General features: G+C 34.1%; 2 protein-coding genes across 4 annotated transcripts in view; one reads left to right on the forward strand and one right to left on the reverse strand.

The window, feature by feature from the left end:
- FAR2 (fatty acyl-CoA reductase 2) overlaps window positions 1-2,785 on the forward strand; it is a 187,569-nt gene extending 184,784 nt beyond the window's left edge. For all 3 annotated transcript variants that reach the window (XM_025401659.1, XM_025401660.1, XM_025401661.1), the window contains one exon: window positions 827-2,785. In XM_025401659.1, coding sequence (XP_025257444.1) covers window positions 827-989 — 163 coding nt within the window. In that variant the 3' untranslated portion in view covers window positions 990-2,785. The remainder of the gene's footprint in view (window positions 1-826) is intronic.
- Window positions 2,786-7,907: 5,122 nt separating this feature from the next.
- ERGIC2 (ERGIC and golgi 2) overlaps window positions 7,908-25,348 on the reverse strand; it is a 40,201-nt gene continuing 22,760 nt past the window's right edge. Inside the window, exons 7-14 of the mRNA XM_025401662.1 lie at window positions 24,778-24,879; window positions 23,531-23,626; window positions 17,140-17,195; window positions 16,204-16,302; window positions 12,599-12,696; window positions 10,290-10,452; window positions 8,887-8,969; window positions 7,908-8,412 (exon numbers count right to left, since the gene is read on the reverse strand). Of these exons, the coding sequence (XP_025257447.1) occupies window positions 8,350-8,412; window positions 8,887-8,969; window positions 10,290-10,452; window positions 12,599-12,696; window positions 16,204-16,302; window positions 17,140-17,195; window positions 23,531-23,626; window positions 24,778-24,879 (760 nt within the window). The 3' untranslated portion in view covers window positions 7,908-8,349. The remainder of the gene's footprint in view (window positions 8,413-8,886; window positions 8,970-10,289; window positions 10,453-12,598; window positions 12,697-16,203; window positions 16,303-17,139; window positions 17,196-23,530; window positions 23,627-24,777; window positions 24,880-25,348) is intronic.

Here is a 25,348-nt window from a genome sequence, read left to right on the forward strand (position 1 = left end):
AAGAATGAACATTTCTTGAGCATTTACTACATTACAGGTCCTGCACTCTATACTCTACCCTGTAACAGTTTCATTTAGACTTCACTACACCTCTATGAGGCAAGTATTACTTTTGTTATTCCATTTTTATGAAACAGATGTTTAGATTTAAACACAGCAAATAACTTGCCCATGGTAATGCACAGTAAGTCTAAGAGACAGATTTGAACCCAAATTTGTTTCTTCTACCACACTCTGTCATAATGGGATATAAATACCCAACAGACAGGAGACCTGGTTATGCTATTTAAGCTAGAAAAAAGTCCCTCCTCAATTTTTTTCAACTTCCTTAAATTTCTTTCAGTCATAATCCCTGAGGGACAAAATTCTAGCACTCTGGTATAATCCTGGTAGAAGCAGAGGATCTGCAGTGCAGAGATGATAAGGATAGAAAAGTAGCTTGCGAAACAGCAAGGAGGAACCTTGAATAGCAAGCCAAGAACTTTAGAATTTACCTTCTAATGAACAAGAACCAGTGAAGATTTATGATGCAGTAACATGATCAAAGTATATTTACAAGATTATGCTAGTCATGCTTGTAAATAGTTTCAAATGGAGAGAGGTATAAGAGAAATGAGTTAGGGAAATATGGTAGAAATCTGACTATTCAGCAAGAATGCTGCAGAAATGAAAGATGCAAAAACCAAAAGGCCAAGTTATGCCAACTACTCTGTGAGCACTACATTAATACTTGCCAGTCATATCCAAGAAAACACACATTTATCTTCAGATAATGTGGTTGGGTATCTGGTAGTTTTAACTTTGGTTGTGTCTGTCTCTTCCCTAGGCTCCGAAATATCCACTACCTCTTTAATACTGCCCTCTTCCTAATTGTCTGGCGTCTTCTCATTGCAAGATCTCAGATGGCTCGGAATGTCTGGTTCTTCATTGTAAGCTTCTGTTATAAATTCCTCTCCTACTTTAGGGCATCCAGCACGCTCAAAGTTTAAGAACATTTCACCATAGCTTTTTATCTGGAACCTCTCAGATACCTCTAAAACAGCAAACTGTGATTCTCAAGATTAGAAAGTAACAAGGAATATGCCCAAACTGTCAGTGTCACCTTTTATGTATTCATCCCTATTCCTTAACTATATATTTTTATTTCAGTGAGAGAAGGAAAGTTGTAAACTAGCCCATAGTCACCTACATTTTAGGGAAAAAAATTCAAATTGTTTCCTAACATTCTATTTTATGCCCTTGCGTATTAAACGTGAAAGTACTCCCACTTTTCTATATTTAGCTTTTCTTTTCTCCCCGAGAGGATTCATTTAAACTCAGTAAATATGGAAAGATGCATGGCAGAAGTTGAAAAGAATTCAAGCAGTACTAACCTTGGAACCATTCTGGGTACCCAAAAGAAAAATTTTAAATCAAGATGAGTAGAAGGAGAATGATCTCAATATCCTCAAAAGTGAAGTAACAGAAGTAATTCCCCACTGAAAATGTCTCTCTTTCCATGTTATACCTTGGAGTCTTGGTAGGTGGGGGAATCAGAAAAGTAGGTTTACATTTAACATTTTTCTTAACTATATTCACTTCTTTAAAAGGAAAAAGAAGTGTAAATAAGTATATATAAACTGAGGGATTAAGCATATTTGCATTGGGGACTCATGTATTATGCTTTTAAGTCAAAATTGATATTCTCAAATTTGAATTTGACAGCTATTACTTCTAAATCTTTTTAATCCTCAATTTCTTGGTAACCTTCTTTCAAAAGTCTCCTTCTAAAAGTTGCCAAACCCTTTATATTTAATCTTTTCCCACTCAGGACTCAATTAGAGTGGTTAACAGGGAGAGAGATGGTCCCATTTGATCTTTGCCACTGAGCAAAACAAAACTTCAAATGGACTTTTAAACTGTAGCTTCTGGTATAAAGTGGGGAAGATTGCACTTATGCGATCACTAGAGGATTTACTAGTATCGTGATCATTCCAATTGCACAATGTTAACTGTACAACATACAGCAGAAAAGTGAATAGACTTCACTAAGGGACTCAAGTTTAGGAAATAGGTTTTGTTTTCTTAAAAATATTTTGTGTATAATGCAAACTAGTGAAAACTATATATATTCTCCAATTCCTATAGTAATAATGTAACTGTTACGCCAACTTTCCTCATATTTGAGAGATGAGTACGTTGGATTGCAGCATTTCTTCATGTTAAAAACATGGAATATTACTCAAATACACTATTTGGGGCCTAAACAACTAAAATTAGTCACCACATAACTAGCTGAAAATGACATAGGCATAAAATGTTAACAAAGAATGGCAGTGATATTTATGCTCACTTCCTGGAATAATTGAGTAATATTCAGAAAGGCACATTGAGGTAGTTTAAGTGTACAAGGCCTTCAGGCAGTATCTAGCCCAGTATTATTCCAGATTCTCCTGAGCTCTATATAAAGGGCATTTGGGAGGAACTCTTCTGGGCAGTATCTTCCCCAATCTCATCGAAATTCTGGGAAAGACTTTCCATAGCAGACAACCCAGCTCTGACACTAAGCACCTGGTGATCTTTAGTTTGAGATATCTATATGGTACTTTTGCGTTATATCAATTAAGATACAAGCTATAGATATGGTAAAAATATGAAATCAAGATATAGCTCAGTGGGACTGGATTAAGACATAATAATAGTTCTAAGAATTCACTTTTGATTGTATGTTTCACCAATTCAATAACTCCACTAATCAAGTATTCACATTTTGACTTTTGATTAAATAAAAATTTGAATTAAAATTCTTCCCCTCTTCTAGTGTTGTCTTTAACTGCTGACTACCGCAGCACTTCTCCCTCCTTTACACCCCCTGTACCCCACCCCCTAACTCCCAGAAAAAGGAAATAACTTCCAAAGAACTCTTTCCACAAATCACATCACAGGAATAACTATCAGATGAATATAAATTAACCTATAGGTACATAATGCTTCACTTTTTCTAACACCATTAATAGGGTTATTTTGACATGAGTATTCTTCTATTTGTGGCATCAGATAAATGACACAAAGTTCTTTTGTGATGATTAGGCAGTAAAAGCAGGTACACCTCTGTATGAAGGGCAATCTCTAGCATATAACTATTTCACATCAAGACCAATTCGCAATTACTTGAATGCCTAATATAAACAAAGCAATGGGAAAGAACCTTCTATGTGGGGGAAAAAGAGGATGGAAAGTACAAAGAAAAGGTACCTAGGTTTCAAAAGAAATTCTGGCAATCCCTCTATTCTCTACCCACAAGATACCTGATACAGTATCAAGTATTACAGAGTTGAAGAGTCACTGCCTGAGGCAACTAATACTAGAAAAGGTTGAGGCAAATGGGCACACAATTCACAGAAACACTTCTTGCAATTTTCAACTAACATCATTACTTCCATTTAACACCTCATTTAATTAACTTAGCGTCTCAAGGTAGAGACTGGTCTAATAATGCCCAAATAGCATGTTATATTACAATAAACATAAACAATTCAAGTAGATCGGTCTAGTTTCCAAAAACATCAATAATTTTCAAAGCTTACAAAAATCACTTGTAAATTTCCACATGGCTACTCTTCTAGAACTGCTGTTCTAACAATGTCTGGGAACATAAGCAATCGCCTACGGTAAGAAGTAACAATTCTCATCATCCCACATAAAGGTGTGGAAAATGCCCACTGCCTAGATCACTTAAAACATTTTTTTTAGTTAACTAAGACTACTAATTGCTGGTTTTCAAATGGAACTGGTTTGAGAGACAGTAGTGCCCTGCAAAGTGGAGATACTACTGTGGCAAAGGATGCCTAACTTGAGTTTAAATAGCCAGAAACACCTTTTCTGATACACAAATATTTTAGATGTGTCCCTACTTTATTTGAAATACTGATTCCACCCTGGAACTGCAAAAGGAATAGCAGATGTGATATGGCAATTTGAGTCAATTCCAGAAAAATACCTTAAAGAAAGTAAATGTCAGTACAGTATAAGAAGTCACCAAATTGATTTACATAACTGTTTGAAAACAAAATACAAAGCATTTATTAGTTATGAGCTATTGTTGAAGGTCTGCTTTAGTATATAGCTTTCACTAATGTATACTTTATCTCATGCCTTCTCATCTTTAATAGTTTTTCCTTATTAAAATAGTATAAAACGAATTATATTTGGAAAAGTTAACCTAACTCCTTTTGTGAAACACAAAATATTATTTGGAGTTGCCAAAACTACTTAAATGTTTCACTGCTTGTAATCTTGTTTGTATTCAACTGTTCACATATTTATACACGTAAATTCGAGTCAACTACTCGATTTTCACTTTTTCATCTTTAATATGAGAAATATAAAATAAACCCTGATCATATAGAAATTTAGCTCCATCTGGAAGAAAAGCAAATGTAAACGTGGTATTTTAAAATTCCTGTAGCTTTTCTATGAGAAAAAAAGTTTAAATATGGGAACTGAGGCTTATTTGGGGGTACATTAATTTTCTCCTAGTATTAAAAAGACAAAAAAAATGCTTCATAGTTTGTCATTTATTGAGTCCAAACGTTTGTGCTTGCAACACTAAATATTTCATGTTCTCTTTTCTCTCGACACACACACACAAAAAAGTTGAAAAAAAATTTTCAGTATTTTCAATAGTTGAAAAAAAAAATCCAAGGCAGTCTGTTTTCTACTCTTAAATGTAAAGTGGTTTTATCAAAGAAATATTTCAGAAAGTAGAAAAAACTATGCTTTAATTGCATCATCACAATGTGGGCAGATACATGGATCTTGATCCGGGCATTTTACCATAAGGTAGTAAACAACTGGTGACCTCTCTATTTGATAGTGTGGAAAAAGGGCTACCTACCACCTTGGCTTGCTGAAGGTTTGCTAGAGCTCAAAACAGGAAAAGTACTAGGTTAAGAGGCATGCTGAGATTGTAAAGGTCCTAAGGCTCAGGTTTAAGTAACTTTTAAACAACCAAAAATAGGCATCTTGAATTCAAGTGTAAGCTCTGAATTTTCACGGAGTTTCGTGTTAAATTACTTTTTGGTACTTGAATTACTCAGGACATAGATGGAATGCACAGTGTATCTCTCTTACACTATTAAAAAATTAGATCTGTCCGGGTGCAGTGGCTCATGCCTGTAATCCTAGCACTTTGGGAGGCCAAGGCGGGCGGATTATGAGGTCAGGAGATCGAGACCATCCTGGCTAACACAGTGAATCCCTGTCTCTACTAAAAATACAAAAAAATTAGCTGGGCTTGGTGGTACGCACCTGTAGTCCCAGCTACAGGTGCTGAGAGGCTGAGGCAGGAGAATTACTTGAACCCAGGAGGCGGAGGTTGCAGTGAGCTGAGATTGCACCACTGCACTCCAGCCTAGACCAGAGCGAGACTCAGTTTCAAAAAAAAAAAAAAAAAAATTAGATCTTAGTCATTCCTTTACAAATTCCAAAATTAAGATTGTATTAAAGACTGTAAATCTTGATTAGTAAATTAATTATAAAAATTCAATGCTATCATAAAACGTGTGAGAAAAGTGTGATATTAATCATCTAACTTGAGAACTAGAAGTAACTTGGGTGCCAGGTGCAGTGGCTCATGCCTATAATCCCAGCAATGCAGGAGACTAAGGTGGGAAGATTACTTGGTCCGGGAGTTGGAGTCCAGCCTGAGCAACACAGCAAAACACTATCTATATAAATGAAAAAGAATTAGCCAGGTTGTTGGTGCATGGCTGTAGTCCTACCTACTCAGCAGATTGAGGGAGGAGGATTGCTTGAACCCAGGAGTTTGGGGATGCAGTGAGTTATGATCATGCCACTGTACTTCAGCCTGGGCAGCAGTGCAAAACCCCATCTCTTAAAAAAAAAAAAAAGGAATTTTGTAAAACTAAGTGAAGCTTTTCCTAGGAGGTAGTCTGAAGTGTACAAATACTGCAGCAGGGAATTATTCACCTAAATATTTAATCTTCTTTATAGGTCAATGTATGCAAACATAGTATTAAAAAACCCATTTCATATAATTTGAGGTCTCAGACTTTTAAATATGTAGTCTGGAATATAAACATATAGACGCCATGAATACTAAAACAAAAAGGGGAATTGGGTAATAAAGTAGGGTATCCTTTCTGGAGGCACCTCCAGGCACAGGGAAAGTTGCATAATAGGTAGGTGAGTAAAGTGCTCTCTGCAATAGAAAAGAAACACTTGGTGAGGCCAAAAACTCCTAACAAATCCTAATATGCAGGTAAACTTCATCATCCAAAGGGCTGGTTGGAATTTTAATACTTCCACTGCCAAAAATCTGACTCTATTTGAGTAGTTTCAGATGGAAGCCTTTAACCTATGGAAATCAATGGCAAAGCAGAATTTTGCTTTAAAGAAATTCCTTTCATAGGAGATAAATTAAAATTTTAATATGGTATTTGGAAAATATGAAAACAATTAAAAATCATATATATCAAAATAATTTTTAAAATCCTTTTTAATACTTAAAATGATCTAATCCTAAAGAAAATAATCCTAAATCAATATTGTTTTCCCTCCCATTTAGAAAAAGCCCTGAAACTATTGAATTTTCTTACAAGCATACTTGAAGGAGCAGCGATCAGTCTAAATTCTAATTCTTTCCTATGAAGATTCCTGTTGATAGATGTTCTGTTAGTTTACAGTCAAACTTTGTTGGAAATAATCTTCAGAAAAATAAATCAAAACCTAGAGAAGGCTCATTCACTACTTAGAATTTTCTGGATGCAAAAATCTTTCAAAGTGTATCACTTATTTTCATCAGTTAACTTCATGGCTCTTAATGATATACACATATATTAATGATGCTTCTGTTATTTTCTGCAAAATATCATTCTGCACAAACTTTACTGCAAAATAGACCCATCACTATTTCTCCTTCTCTCCATTTTAGTTATCCTGTTTTTATACATTTATCTTGAAAAAAATTCATTTGAAAAACTGTTACTTGTGATATCCTACTTTCTAAAACCACTATTTTAAATCTAATCTTTCAGTCTTGTTATTTACCTGGAATTTTCTTTCCCCATTTCCTTAAATGATTAAAACTTTGGAGATTGGTTGATAATTCTTCGACTGTCATTCAGTATTACAAAAGGAAAACTGATATTGGCACACATATTCCAAATACAGCTTTTAATAGTACCTGTGTGATAGCTCCCTCTCACTATTTTTAATCTTTTATAATCTGAAGATTTAGAACTAATCCTTAAATAGTAAGAAAGTTAGAACACAATCTAATACAGAATCAATCATATTCAGGACACCCTGAATGCAAATACTTCATAATCCAGTTTTACAGTTTAATGGACAATGTTTAACATGCCACCTCTCAGATCTGATATATCTTGTGGTGCTTAAAATTTGCCTTATACTGTCATTTAAAGTTACCCTGTTCTCCACTCACCACATACATAAAATATCCTATTTTTCTCTTAATGTTTTACAAACTGATAATTTCCACCATCAGTAGTGGATTTTTTTATAACTCACCCTATGTCCTCCAAAATATACCAATAATATAATTAGATTAAAAACTTGGCATCTTTTTTTAAAAAAGTGCTTTCTTTCCCCTGTATAAGATTCTATATACTATTTGTGAATGATACCTTTGCTACATAACACCTGCATACCTGCCCCTGTGAGAATTTAGTCTTCTAAGACTCTATCTTCAACAGTTAGATAAGTCAATAATCAGAGTTCAAAGAAGTTACTTTTTAAGACCAAATTATTGGATAATTGGTCTTGTTAATATGGCTTAACATTAATATGGCTGTAACATAGGAACTAGTCCCTGTTTTTCTTTTTTTATTATTATTAAAAATGTGACCTGATCACAATTCTTTAAAGTCTAGACTGGTTTTCCATATGTTTTCCACATTTTATTCTGACATCATATCTTTTAAAAACAAAAGATGCAAACATTTGCACTTCTCAATTTTTTTTTTTTTTTTTCCATAGATGTAGTTTCACTTATTTCCTTCAGGCTTTTTATCACCAAGAAGCAATGTCTGATTTTGATACCACCCATTTGCTGTGAAAATATAAGAAGGCGTCATCTTCAAAGCAATACTCCAGTTGGGCTTCTTCACTGTTTAGCTGCATGATTTCTTCTAGGACATTTGTAACAGACACAACATATATAGAATTTCAGTTTGGGTTTTTTTTTCCTTTTTTTTCTTTTTTAAAATAAGTATGTTTTCTGCTTATTTGTGTTTCCTTTTCTTTGAATATATTGCACAATATTTTATTATTAAAAAAAGGTTTTATGTCTCAGGCAAAAAGTTTTTCTCCTTCACCCGGGAGGTGTTAATGTGTATTATTTTCTAAAAGAGGTAAGTGGTTGTCTGTGTGGCCATCCTCAAAAGGAACCTAAAGAGAAAAGGAGGGAAAAAAAGACCAAAGAATTAGTTTTATTCCTTATATTCTTTCCTCTAAACACAAGGTTTTATTTTGGGCAATCCTTTCTAGGAACCAAAAGCTACTATTCTCTCTCTCTCTCCATCTTTTTTGAGGCAGGGCCTGCTCTGTCACCCAGGCTGGAGCGAGCACAGCTCACTACAACCTCAACTTCCTGGGCTCAGGTGATCCTCCCACCTCAGCCTCCCACGTAGCTGGGACTACAGGCTTGCAGCACCTTGCCTAGCTAATTTTTTCTATCTTTTGTAGAAATGGGGCTCTCACTATGTTGCCTTGACTGGTCTCAAACTCCTGGACTCAAGCGATCCTCCCGCCTTGGCCTCCCAAAGTCTTGAGATTTCAGGTGTGAGCCACCATGACTGGCCCATAGACTTAACAATGATTCTAAGATTTAGAGATCAGCACCATGTATACTATACCACTTACAGAATTGACAGGTTTATAGGATCCAAGTCTGAAACGACAGCAAATTATTTCAACTATAAATTTTCCAATTCCATGTAACATGCCTGTAATAAACAATAAGTTTATGCTTTTAATTATTTCCTAAACTGTTATTTAAGAATAAATAACTATAATGGAATAGATTATGGAAGAAAATAAAGCAGTTTGCATTATTCACTTCCATGGTTAAAAAATAATCAAGATAGATTTAAAAACAAATGGATTTCTTTTCAAAATCACAAGGCCACATAATTCATGATCTGAGCACAATCAATCTCAATCTTTTATTATTATTTTTTTTGAGATGTCTCGCTCCATCACCCAGACTGGAGTGCAGTAGTACAATCTTGGCTCACTGCAACCTCCACCTCCTGGCTCAAGCAATTCTTGTGCTTCAGCCTCCCAAGTAGCTGGGATTACAGGCATGTGCTACCATGCCCGGCTAATTTTTTGTATTTTCAGTGGAGACAAGGTTTTGCCATGTTGGCCAGGCTGATCTGGAACTCCTGGTCTCAAGTTGATCTGCCAGCCTTGGCCTCCCAAAGTGTTGGGATTATAGGTGTGAGCCACTGCACCTGGCCTAAACACAATCTTTTCAAGGTTTTCCCAAACCAATGCAATTTTGGTAAATAAATGATGTCAACAACACAAATTTAAATAGATTGAAATGAAGTACTAACAAAGAATTTCCAAAGAAAAGCTATTCATTCATTTAAAAACATGATTCTAAGTATAATAAACTATCCAGCTTCATCTAATACTGAATAAGGACTGAAGATGAAAATAGAATTGTTTCCTTTTCCTGTATTGTACTTAACTCCCAATTTTCATCATTACAATTCAACAAATAATCTTAGCGAATTATTCCAGGATTTGGGATAAAAATCATAAACACATCACTGATTACAAATCTAGTTTCATGTATTGCATAATTCAAAGTACTGTAACATATGATTTTTACATACTGTATAAAATGCCTTAAATGCCTTGTAGGCATTTTCATATTTAATTCTACAGCACACTTGCAAATTATATATTATTATTGCTACTTTTACTGATTAGAAAACCTCAAAAAAGGTAGGTGATCTATTCCAGGCTACTACCAAGTAAATGGCAGAACTTACATTCAATTCTAGTTCAATCTGATGTTAATACCCAGGATCTTTCTAATTCACCATTATATAATCTACCTTACATCATTGAATACAATGAAATTAGTTACATTTACTAGTTAGTCAATATAATTTTGGAGTTTTGTAATTAAAGCAAAAGCTACTTAAATACCGAAACATGAAAATCTGTTATACTTCTTGACCCTTTGAGAAGAAGCAAGTTAGTGTAAGCAACACTTTTAGAAATTAAACAAAAACGAAATGGTTGTTAACCTGTTGTTGAAAAGATTCCTCCAACAATACCACAGAGTCTTACAAAAAACTGCCAGAATGGCATGTGCTCCTCAGTAACTGTCACCATAAGAGAACTGAGATCGTATTTCATAAATATCCCAGAGACTCCATGGCTGCCTGCAGCATGGTTAATGATACGTTCCTAAAAGGGACGCAAAAGGAAGCAGAGAAACAGGAGGAAGAAAGAAACAGAATTCATGTCATCTGGTTACTTACATACATTCAATATTAAGCCCTGCAGCCCTATTGTAAAAGAAGGACATCCACATTTCCTTATGAACTGTCCTACTAGACTAAGCTCTTCAGGGACAAATTATTTTGTATTCTTTGTGCAATTAGCTTTTGAAACTATCAAAAGAGCAGAATCATTCTTTTCTCCTCAAAAAGATCACCTTAGATACAAGTTTTCTACTGAGCTCAAGAGCTTACAAATATATGGCATGTTCCTCATGCTGTAACTAAACTGCAACCTTTAGGAATACAAATAATGAAGCTAACTACTACCAAGGGAAATTAAAACAGTTTTATGTAGGGCATTACAAAACCCTTTCCCTATTACTAGCACAATACAACCTTATAAGCCAACTGATCAAGTTTCCAATAAAGTGACTGTCTTACAGCTCTAAAATGCTCAATATCATGCTGAGTTATAAATATACTGTCACTACCTATAAGGGTAGAAACTGTTTTAGGGATCAGGGCATCTATATAATGAAAGACTAATAATGATTCACTTTGGGTTCCAGGACTAATTAATGTCAGCTCTCTCCCTCCCACCCCGTATTGTGTACTTTACCAAACCCAGTTACTCCACTCTTTTTTAAGTTAAAAAACTATTTGTCACCCTATCTATAAACACATCCTTCAACAATCAAATGCCCTGGGATTCTATTATATATATATATATTTTGGTTTTGTTATTTTAAAAATATATCCTGGAGATACTTCATGTCACAGTATACAGAGATCTTTCTCATTTGATTTTTAACAATTGCATCTTCCTCCAGTGTGTAGATGTACCATTTGGGTTGTTCCTAACCTTCTACTATTACAGATAACAATGTAATGAATAGCCTGAAACACACATTTTTATATTTTTGCCCACTGTATCTTTGGAATAGATTTCTCGAAGTGCGATTGCTGAGTCAAAGGGTAAATGCATATGTCCTTTTGCAGGTACTGCTGAACTACCTTCCACAAAGATTATGCCACTTTGCATCCCCATAGCACTGCATGTTTGCTTATTTTCCCCAAAGTCTTGTCAACTGTATATATTGTCTTTCAGGTGTTTGCCAATCTTACAGGTGAGAAATGGAATCTCCCTACTCCTTAAATAAATGTTGAAAAGCACAATATGTTCTTGTATAAACTTTACCTAGTTTGTGAGTGTATATACACACATACCTATACACATATATGCAGTTATATGAACTTGTACTTTCCCCATGCCAAGTGAAAAGCTATAGACACATGACACTTCACCCCTAAAAACTTCAATATCTAAGCTCATAAGAAAAAAAAATTTCCACAATTATTGAGGGCATGGTCATCATGAGTTATAAGGCTAGTAAAAGAAAACACTATATAAAGGAAAGCAAAAATTTTAAAGCACTTAAATTTTGCCTTAGAATTCTTTTGGATATAAGTGTTTGAATACTCACCATTCAAACAGAAAAATAAGAAAACATGACCCCAAAGTAGATGAGAAATCTATTGAACTGTCCAATTCCAAACCTTTGCTCATCATTGTCAGTATTTATTTATATGGCCATACCACTCTGAGCTAGTGGAATGTTCTTCATCACAATCAGATGAATACAAAGCATTAATTTAAGAAGGCAAACCCTCTAAATTTGCTATCTAATCCATGATAACCACATATGCCCAGAAAAGGTAGTACATTTTTAATAAATAAATAACATAGAATTCAAAGAATCTGCTGCCAGATCAAGAACTGCTTATATCAATTTATGAGAAAACACATTACAAAATTAAGACATTAAGAATAAAATAATTAAGGCCATCACAATTTAATAATTTTAAGTCTTAATGCAATAGAAAATATTTCAGATTTTTTAATATCTACTTTTATTGCTTTAGAATATACTAATATTCATTTCTGATATATTTCTGATTTAAAATACAATGTTAATTCATTTCCAAACTTCCACAGATTTTTAAATGAGGGAAGACAGCAAGTAAAACGCCACCTTATTTTGTAGCCAGGAAACTTTAAAATGCTTTTTAAAGAAATCACCAACTTATTTTACCGGTTGGATTCAACTTACCCTTTCTGTCACAGAAAATTGATGGGTGTCTGCTGATATTTTATATGTATGTAGTTTTGTTGGCACAACTGTAATAAAATACTGGAACATCTGGTTGTCTAGAATATTTAAAAAAAAAAAAAAAACTTTTTATCAATTCAGTAGCAACAAACTACTGCCAAATAGATTCTTCTATTAAATACATTTAACCTGAAATTTAGCTGGATGTGGTGGCTCACACCTGTAATCTCAGCACTTTGGGAGGCTAAGGAAGGAGGATTGCTTGAGTCTGGGAGTTCGAGACCAGTCTGGACAAGATAGCTAGACCCTGTCTCTATAAAAAATTTAAAAATTAGCTGGGCATACTGGTATGCACCTGTGGGTCCCAGCTATTCAGGAGGCTGAGGTAGGAGGATCATATGAGCCCAGGAAGTCAAGGCTGCAGTGAGCCATGATTGTGCTACTGCACTCCAGCCTGGGCAACAGAGCAAGAACCTGTCTCAAACAAATAAAAAATAAAAACATTTAATCTGAAATGTAATGTTACACATAACTTAGTGTCTAACAAAAAAAAAATTTTTAAGAAAGAACCAATGAAAGCAACATATTTATACTCAGTAAAACAAATTCTCAGTAAGCATAAGATGGGCAACACAGATGTTTAAGAAAAATGAACTGGTGACTTAGTTAAATATGCCTTATAATCATTATTATCCTTTTATCAAATATGAAAAAGTGGCTTTTTTTTTTTTTTTGAGATAGGGTCTTGCTCCGTCATCCAGGCTGGAGTGCAGTGGCACAATCATGGCTCACTGCAGCCTCGACTTCCTGGGCTCCAGCAATCTTCCCACCTCAGCCTCCTGCGTAGCTGGGACTACAATGCACACCACCAAGCCCAACTAATTTTTTTTTCGTTTTTAGTAGAGACACGGTTTTGCCATGTTGCCCAGGCTGGTCTCAAATTCCTGGGCTCAAGTGATCCTCCTGCCTCGGCCTCCCAAAGCGCTGGGATTATAGGTGCGAGTCACTGCGCCTGGCCAGCACTTCTTTACGGTACAGAAACTAAGAATAAAATAAAATTATAAGAGAATAACCACCACAAGACACATTTTCAGTTTCTACTACTATCTTAAGATATACACTACACTAAAATCAAATTAGCTAGCCTTTGAATAAATACAAGGAACTGATATCACAGTAGGAAGAAAACTAAAGAAACTACTCAATGATGGCCTGGGGTTACTGTGTAATCAAAAGGATCATTTTTATGTAGTCATTAGGCATTTCTAAGTTTGACACAAGTTTTAAATATCAGTATATTGCCAATTACTAATTAACTGTAAACAATTACCCATTCACATAATATAAAACACGTTAATTCTCTAGGTCTAGAGAATTCTCTGGAAAAATTATAATTAGATACATCTATCCATAGGTTCAACTAGATAAGCAAGTAAATGTTTTTATTATCCTTTTGTTAGAGATGAAGCAACTCAAGTAGAGGGATGTTAAGAAACAGGCCAAAGTCCAAGTTATTAAGTGGCAGAGTGAGAACTTGAATCCAGGCGGTTTCACTCAAGGGGAGCATGGTTTTAAATTTAAGCAGAAAAATTTATCCCAGATTTAAATAGAAGCTTGTACCACTGTGTACATAAAAGAGTAAAAGCTTTGACCTTCCTCTCCACTTCCCTCTCACTCATGGAAGGAATGATTCATCTGCAGAAAGTAATTATGTGTGGCTAAGCCACTCAACTAGATAGTATAGACATTCTCTCTTTTAAACAGCTCTGTCTTTAAGACATACATATCCACCTCTCTACCATTAGGAAAGTGAGCCATCCCTGCCATTTGAGAAGTTGGCAGAGTAGGAGGAGTATGGAGTTAGGTTAACTAGTTTGTGGCAGCATATATAGATTGTTTTATTTCTATGAGCTTCGTTAATAATAAAACTGCCTGCAATGCTCTCAAAAAGATCATCACTTGGCTCACTTACTTACTCACTCAAGTTTTTTTTCAAATACCACAGCCTCTTCCATGCCCTTTCTCGTATCATAGGCAATCTCCTTTATTTTGTTCAGAGCCATTTGCCCTAACACTTATTACCTAAAGATCGAATTCCCTATATGAATGTGTGCTCTATGAGGGGCAGGGACTACGTCTATCTTGTTTATCCAAATCTGCACTGCATTAAAGATGTTAATTGTTAAGTAACCCCTGCAATACTTCTGGAGAACATCAGGAAAGGGATAGGTACCTGACAGAGCAGATATGTAATGGTGATGTTTTTCTTTTTGGAAAAAGAGGCCAAATGAAACATATATTATGGAGGAGAAAAGTACACAAACTGCTTTAAAGCTTTGAATAACCTGATGATACTCACCTAACAGCATTTCAGAATATGACTCTAAATACCTCTTAGTTTCTCTGAATTTAGAAAGAAGTGCACTTAAAAACAGCATTTTGAAAATTAACTTGTTTATATTTAGAAGAGCTTCTGTACAAAAATTTGTAGTTCATTTTAACATCTTGAAACAAAGCATCGACCAGTATGTTTCCTAATGAGCATCTCTCAGGTAACATGCAATTCATTTCAGAGGAGAATTAACATATGCTTAGATTACAGATTAGATTATACTGACTAAAGCTTATAAATCTCAAAATGTTTCCATCCACACATTTCTAAATTTAGTACACTCAGCTTTCCTGAAGGGAAACATTCCCACATGAACATAAAATATTCATGAATGTAAATCAGTATTCTAAATTCTAAATATCTTTAATATATGATTATAACACTGCTAAAAAGTAAAGAATATGAATAAATCTAAATAGAATACTAATAAATCTACTTAATAAAAAACTAAATCCTTAATTATAATTTTACAAAGGACAGAATTCCTACTAGCTGAATAAGCTTCAGAAGTCCTTTAAATGTCCAATAGCTGGAACATGGTATATAACATGACTATTTTAGAAAGAGGCAATCAAAAACCTGCAGAAAACATGAAAACAGACAACTTTCTAAAAAACTAAGAAAATTATCTTTCCATATTTGGATAGACTTGATTCTTTAAATGGAGCAGAAGGTTAAAAGAACATTTTAAAAAGGTTATCTGTGCTACGATGTACTCCTTCTATGTTAATAACCAAACCATTCCAGAATAACTAGGTTTCTGGTGTTTGTAAAATTCTCCAGAGAGGTTTCTAAAATGATACACATGCATTTTAAAACTTTGAACCTATATTATACAACGAAGAAAGTTCTTCTCATAATGTTGAACCTTTCTTTCGTTCTTATTCTTTCTTTGGTGAATACAAAAAAGTGCAGTTATGCCCTATTAATGTATTAACTTTTCATCTATTTCCACTGATTATATTGAACTCCTTCTGCCTTTTAACTATTTCATCTTTTAACTTGAATTTCTTTATTCTGTTCTATGGCTCATATTTGAATATTCAAATTTCATCCACTACTAGGACAAATTCTCTCCACACACATCTCACTCACCAACCACTTAAAGATTATCTTTACACAGTAGTTAGGAAGACATTAAAAATGTATTAATATTCAGGTTATAAGCAAAATTTTCTACATGCAAAATCCAACAGTAATATTAAATACTTACGATCTATAGCAATTTTTTCAGTTCCATCTAAAGGATTAATAATTGCTGGAACAAGCTCTCCAAAAGACAAATGATCTATTCTATGAGAAAAGTTGTAAGCTAAAAGGCAAAAAATAAAAACAACTTAGCAGAGAAATTATATTATTTGAAATTACATGTTACAGACTGGTTTACATCCTTATCTATTCTCAAATGAAAATGTTTAAAATCTGCAAGGATAATAATACAGTATTTTAAGCCACATTACTTTGAGAAAAATAAATGTAAACACATGCAAATTAAATGTATAAAATAAATTCGGACAAAATGCTACACCTCAAATTTTGTAATTATATAAAATTTAACGTCTAGAAAATATTACTATAATAATGAAAGCCAAAAATATACATCTTTCCTTTTCCAAATCATCATATAGTAACAGGGCTGTATTGTTAGAATTGGAATGATGTCCATGTAGCCATATAATAAAACTGATCAGATATATTTTTAATACAGACTATTGCTTAATGTGACCAAACTAATTTTTTGTGGAATCCAATACTTGTTTTGTCTTCTAAAGCAGACTTTAAAAACTTAAGTCTTATGACAATCATGATACCAAACTAACCTGAATACTTTATACGTATCTATATATTCATATTTCAATTTGCAAATTGAAATGAACTGCAAACGTATTCTTTTCATTATCCCTAAAAATTAGCAGAAATGTGTCAAAGTTATAGAAAGTACACTAGACTTTCCTCCCTAACCTCAGCAACTCTGAGCCATGACCAAATACAAATGCAGATTAAAGTAAATCAATTTAAAAATTTATTTTTTCCTTTGGATGAATATGTTTTCAAAACAGCTCACTTTCAACTACACTGCATCTGCACTTTAAAAAATAATATTTTTTTCAAGTACGTCTTTACTAAAAAAAAGTCAGAAACTGCTTACATTCATGGTTGACAAGTGCTGCCAAATGTGCATGACCACGAGGATGTGGAATTGCCCTGAAAGGAGAAAAAACAATATTAAAGTAATACCATTTATATGTATAATTTGTTAAGATCAGAAAGTGGATCCTCCGTAAGTTATATAATTTTTCTTAGTACAAAATAACATAAGAATGTATTTGGCCTATGACTGAGCAGACAAGTCTACTCATCTCAGCAATGCAATAAACTGCTGGAGGTTGGCAAACACTTTTGGTAAAGAGTCAGATAGTAAATACTTCAGGCTTTGTGGACCAAGATGCAAAATCAAGTATATTATGTAGTTACATAATGAGAAAAAGCAAATTTTCACAAACTTTTCATTGATATAATAGTAATGAGTCCTTTTTTTTTGGTAATACAACTGTTTTGCAGGGAGATTACACTTTGTTTAATTGGGGTTTGGAATGTTTCCTATTTTCAAAACTGACCATAAATCTTTATCTGATGATGATGATTTATAATGACATTTTAAGTATTTCATCTTTGAAAAATTAATCCACGAGTATGAGCTGAGCATACTGATTGCTTGAAAGACATTTACAGAATGCCAGTAGATTTTTCTAACACTTATTTACCTATAAACATGTTATTATATTGCAGATTAATAACTTCCAATCTAAATTAAAGCATAATTTCCTCAATTGCGCAGTTAAATGAATTTGAAACATGGAAATTTCCTTTGTATTTGCATCAATGTCTGAAGTTCTGGAACTACAGTTTGAAAAGTCAGAAAATATATTCAAGTATGAGAATGAGTCTAGATTCTTGCTTTAACTTTTGACAGCAAACGCTATCAAGGCATGAAAAGTAAAAAAAAACCACTCAAAATCACTAGTCACTGAAACAACTTTACTACAATATAAATTTCACAAAAATTGATTTTGCCTTATACTTTTAGGCTAAATTCATTAAACATTATTAAGTCTGCATGAAACTTAATTTCCAAAAATATTCCTTGCTCAGTAATTGTAACTGATGGAAGTTTTCTCATTCAGAAAAAATCCAATCTTGGCACTGAGCTCAAAAAATGTACTGCTAAGCCATCAAACTGCTACGTAGTAGGGCGAGATGGAATATTTAGTTTTTATACCTGACCAAAAAGAAACCACGGAAATGTCAATATTTAGGTCCAGGAGAGCAAATGAAGTTTACCATTGACACACCAGTTTAAAATACATCATCAATTCAAATATTTTCTGCAAAGTACTACTGATGATACAATGGATAACAACAGGCATTAAACACTACATTTTCACAAGGTTTGAAAGGCATCCAAGTAGGCCTTTTTCTGCTCCACACACCACCATCAGTTATAATACATTTGTAACATATACCAACCAGATTCCACTTTAGGATGTACTGAATTTGTGTTCTCTCAACTTCTATGAAAATATTCTTGCCTATAGTTTTTGTTGCAAGCAGGTGATTCGCAGATACTAATTCTTCAATCACTTCAAATTCAGCATTGATTCCTCGATTAAACAATAAGCAGTTCTAGTAACATCTGCCCACTGATCAAGAATTTAGGAACTACTCAAAATCTCCTGGTTTGTTTTCGGATTGGCTATTAGATACTGCTCTCAATGTCCTCATCTACTGGAACACTTTTCTTGAAGAAGGCTAGTCATCTAATTGTCTAAAGCAAATTTATTTTCTCTGGAGTCATTTCTTTAGCTTTGGCAGTCAAACATTGCTTCACAGACTTATCAAATGGTTGGATGACTTTCCTTACTTGCTAAACAATGAGGCACATAAAGATTACAGCTTCATTTTCACTTTTGATAAAATTCTAGTGTTTGGATATTCCATTTTTAATTTTCTAATTTTTCTGATCATTGCTTTTTTACAGGTTGGTAACACTGTGATGAATGATCAGTCTGGCACCATCAACATATACTGTATTCTTTTAGTACAATTAGTGTCATTGCTTAATACGCAGGATGTTCTGCAGCCAAATTTGATCAAATAATCCAAAGTCCACTGTGCTTTAAAAATGCAACATTTGAAGTCATATTTCTTTTTTTTTAAACATAGTAATACAATAAATAAATAAAATGCTGCAGGACAGGAATACACACAGCACTTTCAATGCTGTCAAATTATAACTGCATCACTGCAATTCATAGTATACCAAAGTACAAAGCAATGAGAGAGTCATATACAGTCTCTGCCAGAATTACTGAACTGTGTTACTGTAATACAAAAGCAGCCATATATATAAACAAATGAGCACGGCTATATGCCAATAAAACTTTATTTCTGGACACAAATTTAACTTTCATGTATTTCTCATGTATTATATTACTCCCCTTCTGATTTATTTTCAAATATTTAAAAATGTAAAAACCATGGCTGGGCAAGGTGGCTCACACCTGTAATCCCCAGGTCTTTGGGAGGCCAAGGCAAATGGATCACTTGAGGTCAGGAGTTTGAGACCAGCCTGGCCAACATGGTGAAACCCTGTCTCTGCTAAAAATACTAAAATTATGGGCGTGGTGGGGGGCTACCTGTAATCCCAGCTACTCAGGAGGCTGAGGCAGGAGAATCACTTGAATCTGGGAGGCAGAGATTGCAGTGAGCCCAGATCATGTCACTGCACTCCAGCCTGAGCAACAGAGTGAGACTCTGTCTCAAAAAAAACCAAACAAATAAATAAATAAAATTTAAAAAATAAAAATTTGAAAGCCTTTCTCAGCTCATGAACCATACAAAGACAGGTAGTAGGCTGGATTTGGAATATAAGCTGTAGTTTGCCTGCCCCTGCAGTAAACCTCTGTTCTGTCATACACTGTTATCTTTCAAATTTAACCTATTCTTTTAACATCTTTATACTTCTACAAATAAGTATTATCCTTCCCTGTTCCTGGTTAAAAAAAAAATTTAAAAATCACCTTGAAGATCTCCTTTACCACAATCCTGCTTTACCCAGTTGCCAATTCTAGCAATTAACTAAAAAACTGAAAACAGAAACTCTCCATAAAGGAGCCTTCTTTATTTATTACCAATTAACTGTCACCATTGTCAAGTTTCAGAATACACCGTAGTAGGTCTAAACATTGTTTAATTTGTTCTATGTGTTACCTAGCAAAACACCAGGCACTTTAAAAAAGGCAATACGATGATTAGGGAAAAGTATTAACTGACATTCAACACAAAGTATACTAAAACCCTGCTCAATAAAGCATTTCCTGATGCACTGGAATGATTGGTAGTTTGGTCTCGTAAATTCTTCTGGGTTCAGTCAAGTATATTACCTCAAGCTTAGTACTAAAAAGAAAGTCTACTGTCATAAATTATTCCTAGCTCCACTCACATTGTCAGCCTAACAGTGTTCCTACTATTATTTTCAAACAAACAAATTTAGAGTTTTTCTGAATAACCAAATTACAATACTACACATTGAATATCCCTTATCCAAAATGCTTGGGATCAGAAGTTTCAAATTTTAGATTTTAGAATATGTACATTTTATTTGCCAGGAAGGCTTCCCTAATCTGAAATCTGAAACACTCTTAAGCATTTTCTTTCAGCATTGTGTTGACAATGCTCAAATTTGGAGCACTCTGAATTTCAGATGTTCAGATAACGGATGCTCAACCTATACATGTTACTTCAATGACCTCTCTCAGCACCCAGGATTTTACTCTGAGAGGAATAGAGAGCTGTTTTAAATAATATTTCCTTTTTTGTTGTTGTTATTGACAGGTGTATTCATTTTATGAAATAACAGCATATGTGAGCATCTTCTTCAAAAAATTAAATTTAAATCAAATTAAATCACCCTAGTACAGATGACTATAGCTATCTGACACTTGTTAAAACTCTGCATAGGGAGGATGGATATTCAGAATTTACCTGTTTCTTTTCTGGAATATTTTCTACCCTATCAGACAAGAATCTAGCCTGCATGACTTTCAGTGCAGGAAAAGTTGTTCTGAAAATTGGTGGGGGGTGAAGAGAGGCATTTTGAGTTGTTAGAATTATTGGGAAGTGGTTGCTATTGGGATTTACTGGACAACAGGCACAGAAACAAGGCATCCTACAATGAAATTGACAGTCTCATTCAAAAAAGAATCATCCCAGGTTTTGCCTGAGTTTCAAATGCTCTAAGAGATACTCATCTACATGAAAAGTCTATTATAATAATCTGAGTCTAGAACTGAACTCCATTTAACTATATAAAGTACCTGTTGTCATTTCGATATACACTAAATCTCCCAGAAAACTAAGGGAAGCTTATATTGTTTTGTTTAATATTACAAAGAGGTATTCCTATTTCTGAATATCATCTCATCAATGGAAATGTCACTCATGGTATTTGAGTAGCCAATACATCTGTTTCAGTTTGCATTTGTAGTTATTATATATTTAAAAATTCTACATATAAGTGGTAAGCATCTGCCTACTTCATTATGTCTTCTAGTGTATTCACACTCAAGCATACTGAAATACAAATTATGCTACAAATTATGCTCCTTTTATTACTCTTTTATATTACAGTTGAGATTGACATTGGGTCTGAGAGGTAATATGAGACCTTGAAAAAGATCAATATTGAACTTGACAAATGTAATACTAAAAAATTAGGAGTGGGTTTACAGGATATCCCTGAGATGACAAGATACAAACCAAATGCTTTTCCATTTGGCCTCTCTGATAGTATGAGTTACCACCTGTGAAGGAAAGTAAAATTGTGAAAAGACCAAAAACAAATTTTAAAAAGGGACATAATAGAGAGTCTGATATAATATTTGTCAAAATTTCCCTCTTTGAGTTGGTGTTGGACTAAAATATTGTTTGTATCCAAAGGTGCAATAAAATCTTCTAAATTTCTTTAAGCTACGATTTCAAGACATTCCAAGGTTCCCAGCAACAGGCTGGGTTGGAGATGGGTAATGGTAACAAAACAACAAAACATAAATTTCAAGAGATAACGAAGAAAAAAATAAATGTTTGATCTGAGTATTGTAAATACTGAAATACTTTTTCACAGAAATCTAATGTTATCTCTCTATATATATTTTAAAATTTCCAGCCATGCTCTTTCCTGCTGTATGCCCTTCCCTCCTTTATATATTAAATTCCTCCTCTTCTCCTAGTGTTCAAAGGTTTTCCTCAATAAGGGCTCAACTGACTTGCAACGTAAGTTTAATACCTTGTTAAATAATCTCTTATCAGCCATAGTTCTCCTTTACAGCCTCGATACAACTATCATTAAATAATTATTAACGTATTCACTGCTTAAAGTGTGGATTTTCTTACAGAATGTCAGGCCTATTTAAAATAACAAGTCATATTTATACTGTACAGTTTGGAATAAAATAAATTAAAAAGGGCAAAAACCTTTTATTTTTTTCTTTACTGTTTATCCTTAGTTTCTAGCATGGTACTTTGCACATAGCAAGTACTCAAAAAATGTCTTGTACAATAAAGAATTGTTCAGTTCAGCTCTCTATATGGGAGGGAAAGACGAATGGATCTATTTATTCACTCAAAAATTTAACAAGTGTTTATGACAATTTCTGTGCTGGGTGCTGCTCATATTTTTTCTTAACTTTTACCTAATTTAACTTTATATTCTAGACACTGCTAATTTCTAACTTTATCAAAACACTTATCTAGGATTAGTCAGGAATTACATTTTGATGAGGACCACCAAAACATTAAGACAAAAACCTAATACCATATCAAAAAAAAAAAAATGAACAAATTAATGAAATGTCTAGGTAAGAGCTCTCTGGCTACTAAAACCTGGCAAGTAGAAGGTTGTAACTGATATTTACCTACAGTTCAATTACTTTAATATACAACACATGACATGACTGCTTTACTTTTGTTTTTAAGTAGTTTTTGTAGTAGTTTTCTCTATCCTGAGACTGAAGCCCCAGACAACAATCTCAAGACATTAAAAATACATATACATGGTATTTTAAGCAATCCTTTAGTAGTTAGCTATATGTTATTTGATTAGCAAAGTATTCATTTTTTTTTTTTTTTTTTTTTGATACAGAGTTTCGCTCATGGCCCAGGCTGTAGTGCAGGGGCATGATCTCGCCTCACTGCAACCTCTGCCTCCTGAGTTCAAGCAATTCTCCTGTCTCAGCCTCTCAAGTATCTGGGATTACAGGCGCCCACCATCACGCCCAGTTAATTTTTTGTATTTTTAGTACAGATGAGGTTTTGACATGTTGGGAAGGCAGGTCTCGAACTCCTGACCTCAGGTGATCCACCCGCCTCGGCCTCCCAAAGTGCTAGGATTACAGGCGTGAGCCACCCTGCCTGGACAGAATTTACTTTTAACCAAGCTCCAATTTTGTTTAAAGCATTTTCAGTAAGTGAAAAGAACATACTTGCCCACTGTTATGTGAAAATTCCCTGCTACTTTATTGACATATAGATGGCCATGAATTCTGCATGCATCTGGAGACTGTGATGAATCATCTTCTCTGTTAAAATAAGATATATTATTTAAAGCACATTCAACATAGTTACCATTTTATGATGAGAAAAATGTGTATAGAAAAAAAAAATCCCTAAAGATCATTTTTTAGGTAATATTCTAAATGTTAAAAATAGAATAGCAGTTTCCTGAAGTCTAGACATTTATAAAAATTACACATCTATAAAATGGGAAAAAAATACTTATTTAATATCTGTTACATTTACATAAATTTGAAATTCCATGGTTCTTCAACTCTAACCAGAGGACTAAGTCTAGTGACAGAAGACTAAAACAAAAGAATTAGTCCAAAAAGACCTATTTTCTTCATTTATTTCTGGTACTGTAGCAGGGAGAGGGAGGGAGGGCAGAAATATGATTGAGGTAAAGGAAAGGTATGCCACCTAAGTTCAAAGAGACGATGACATTTTCTTCGTAAGCAAATGTAAAATCTTGCACATTTTTATTATATTTATGATTATAGCATTTCCAAATATCCACTAATCTTTTTTTTTTTTTTTCTTTTGAGACAGAGTCTTGCTCTGTTACCCAGGCTGGATGGAGTGCAGTGGTACAATCTGACTCACTGTAACCTCTACCTCCTGGGGTCAAGCTATTCTCTTGCCTCAGCCTCCTGAGTAGCTGGGACTACGTTCATGCACCCACCACGCCCGGCTAATTTTTTTGTACTTTTAGTTGGGATGGAGTTTCACTACATTGGTCAGGCTGGTCTCGAACTCCTGACCTCAAATGGTCCGCCTGCCTTGGCCTCCCAAAGTGCTGGGATTACAAACGTGAGCCACTGTTCCCAGCCTCTAATCTTTAAAATACAAAAACGTGAAATAAAATTTCTAACCAAAGCTTATGGGTCCTCAAAATAGTAAATGAAACTAATTTTTCTTAAAACTCAATATAATTTTATATGGAGGTATACCACGCATAAAAAAGAAAATTAAATGCAAATAAATATTTGTGATAATTCTGATCAAAATCACAGCCTATAAATTTAAAAGCAAAAGGTGTCTTTATAGTAAAGAATGATTCTCTTTTCCCTTCTTAAGAAAAATAAGATTCAGAAAACTAAACCAACACTTTAGTTTTAACTATGTCAAAGTAAATTCATAATAAACAGTTGCACATTTAAAATACAGATCTCACCTTGGTGGAAGAGCTGTTGATGCACTTTTAAAAGCACTTTTAAATATCACATCTTGAAGTGAATGCTCTTCTTGTAGCCTACTCTGAATCAGCTGCAGCATCCTAAATAAGAAACAAGCAATAGTTTAGAACTATAGAAAGGTACACAAAGAGAGCTGACACTTATTCAAAAATGACAATGTTTAGCTGACTTAGCTAAACCATACGTTTATTATTACAGGATTTCATATTCTAAAATAACATACCAAGTTTTCTTTGGTCATTTCCTTGAAAGCAAGTGAGGCAGGGCGGCTAGAGGTCTAATAGCTGAGCTCCATAAGCCTGTTTGATCCTATCAGTAATGGATGTGCAGTCAGGACCACCAAAGTAGGGCTTCTACTCACTTACGTATCTAAATTAATCTTTCATGCATACATGCACAATTACAAAATTCTTTTCTTTGTCAGACACTGAACAAAATAGTATAGATACAAAGAGTAAGACAAATAAGGGACTATACAATAGACTTGATGGACTTGAAGTGGTACGTTACTCAGCATAAACTCATACCACAAGTATCTCATTTTCATTA

This window comes from Theropithecus gelada, chromosome 11 (genome assembly GCF_003255815.1).
Source record: "Theropithecus gelada isolate Dixy chromosome 11, Tgel_1.0, whole genome shotgun sequence".
Taxonomy (NCBI): Eukaryota; Metazoa; Chordata; class Mammalia; order Primates; family Cercopithecidae; genus Theropithecus; species Theropithecus gelada.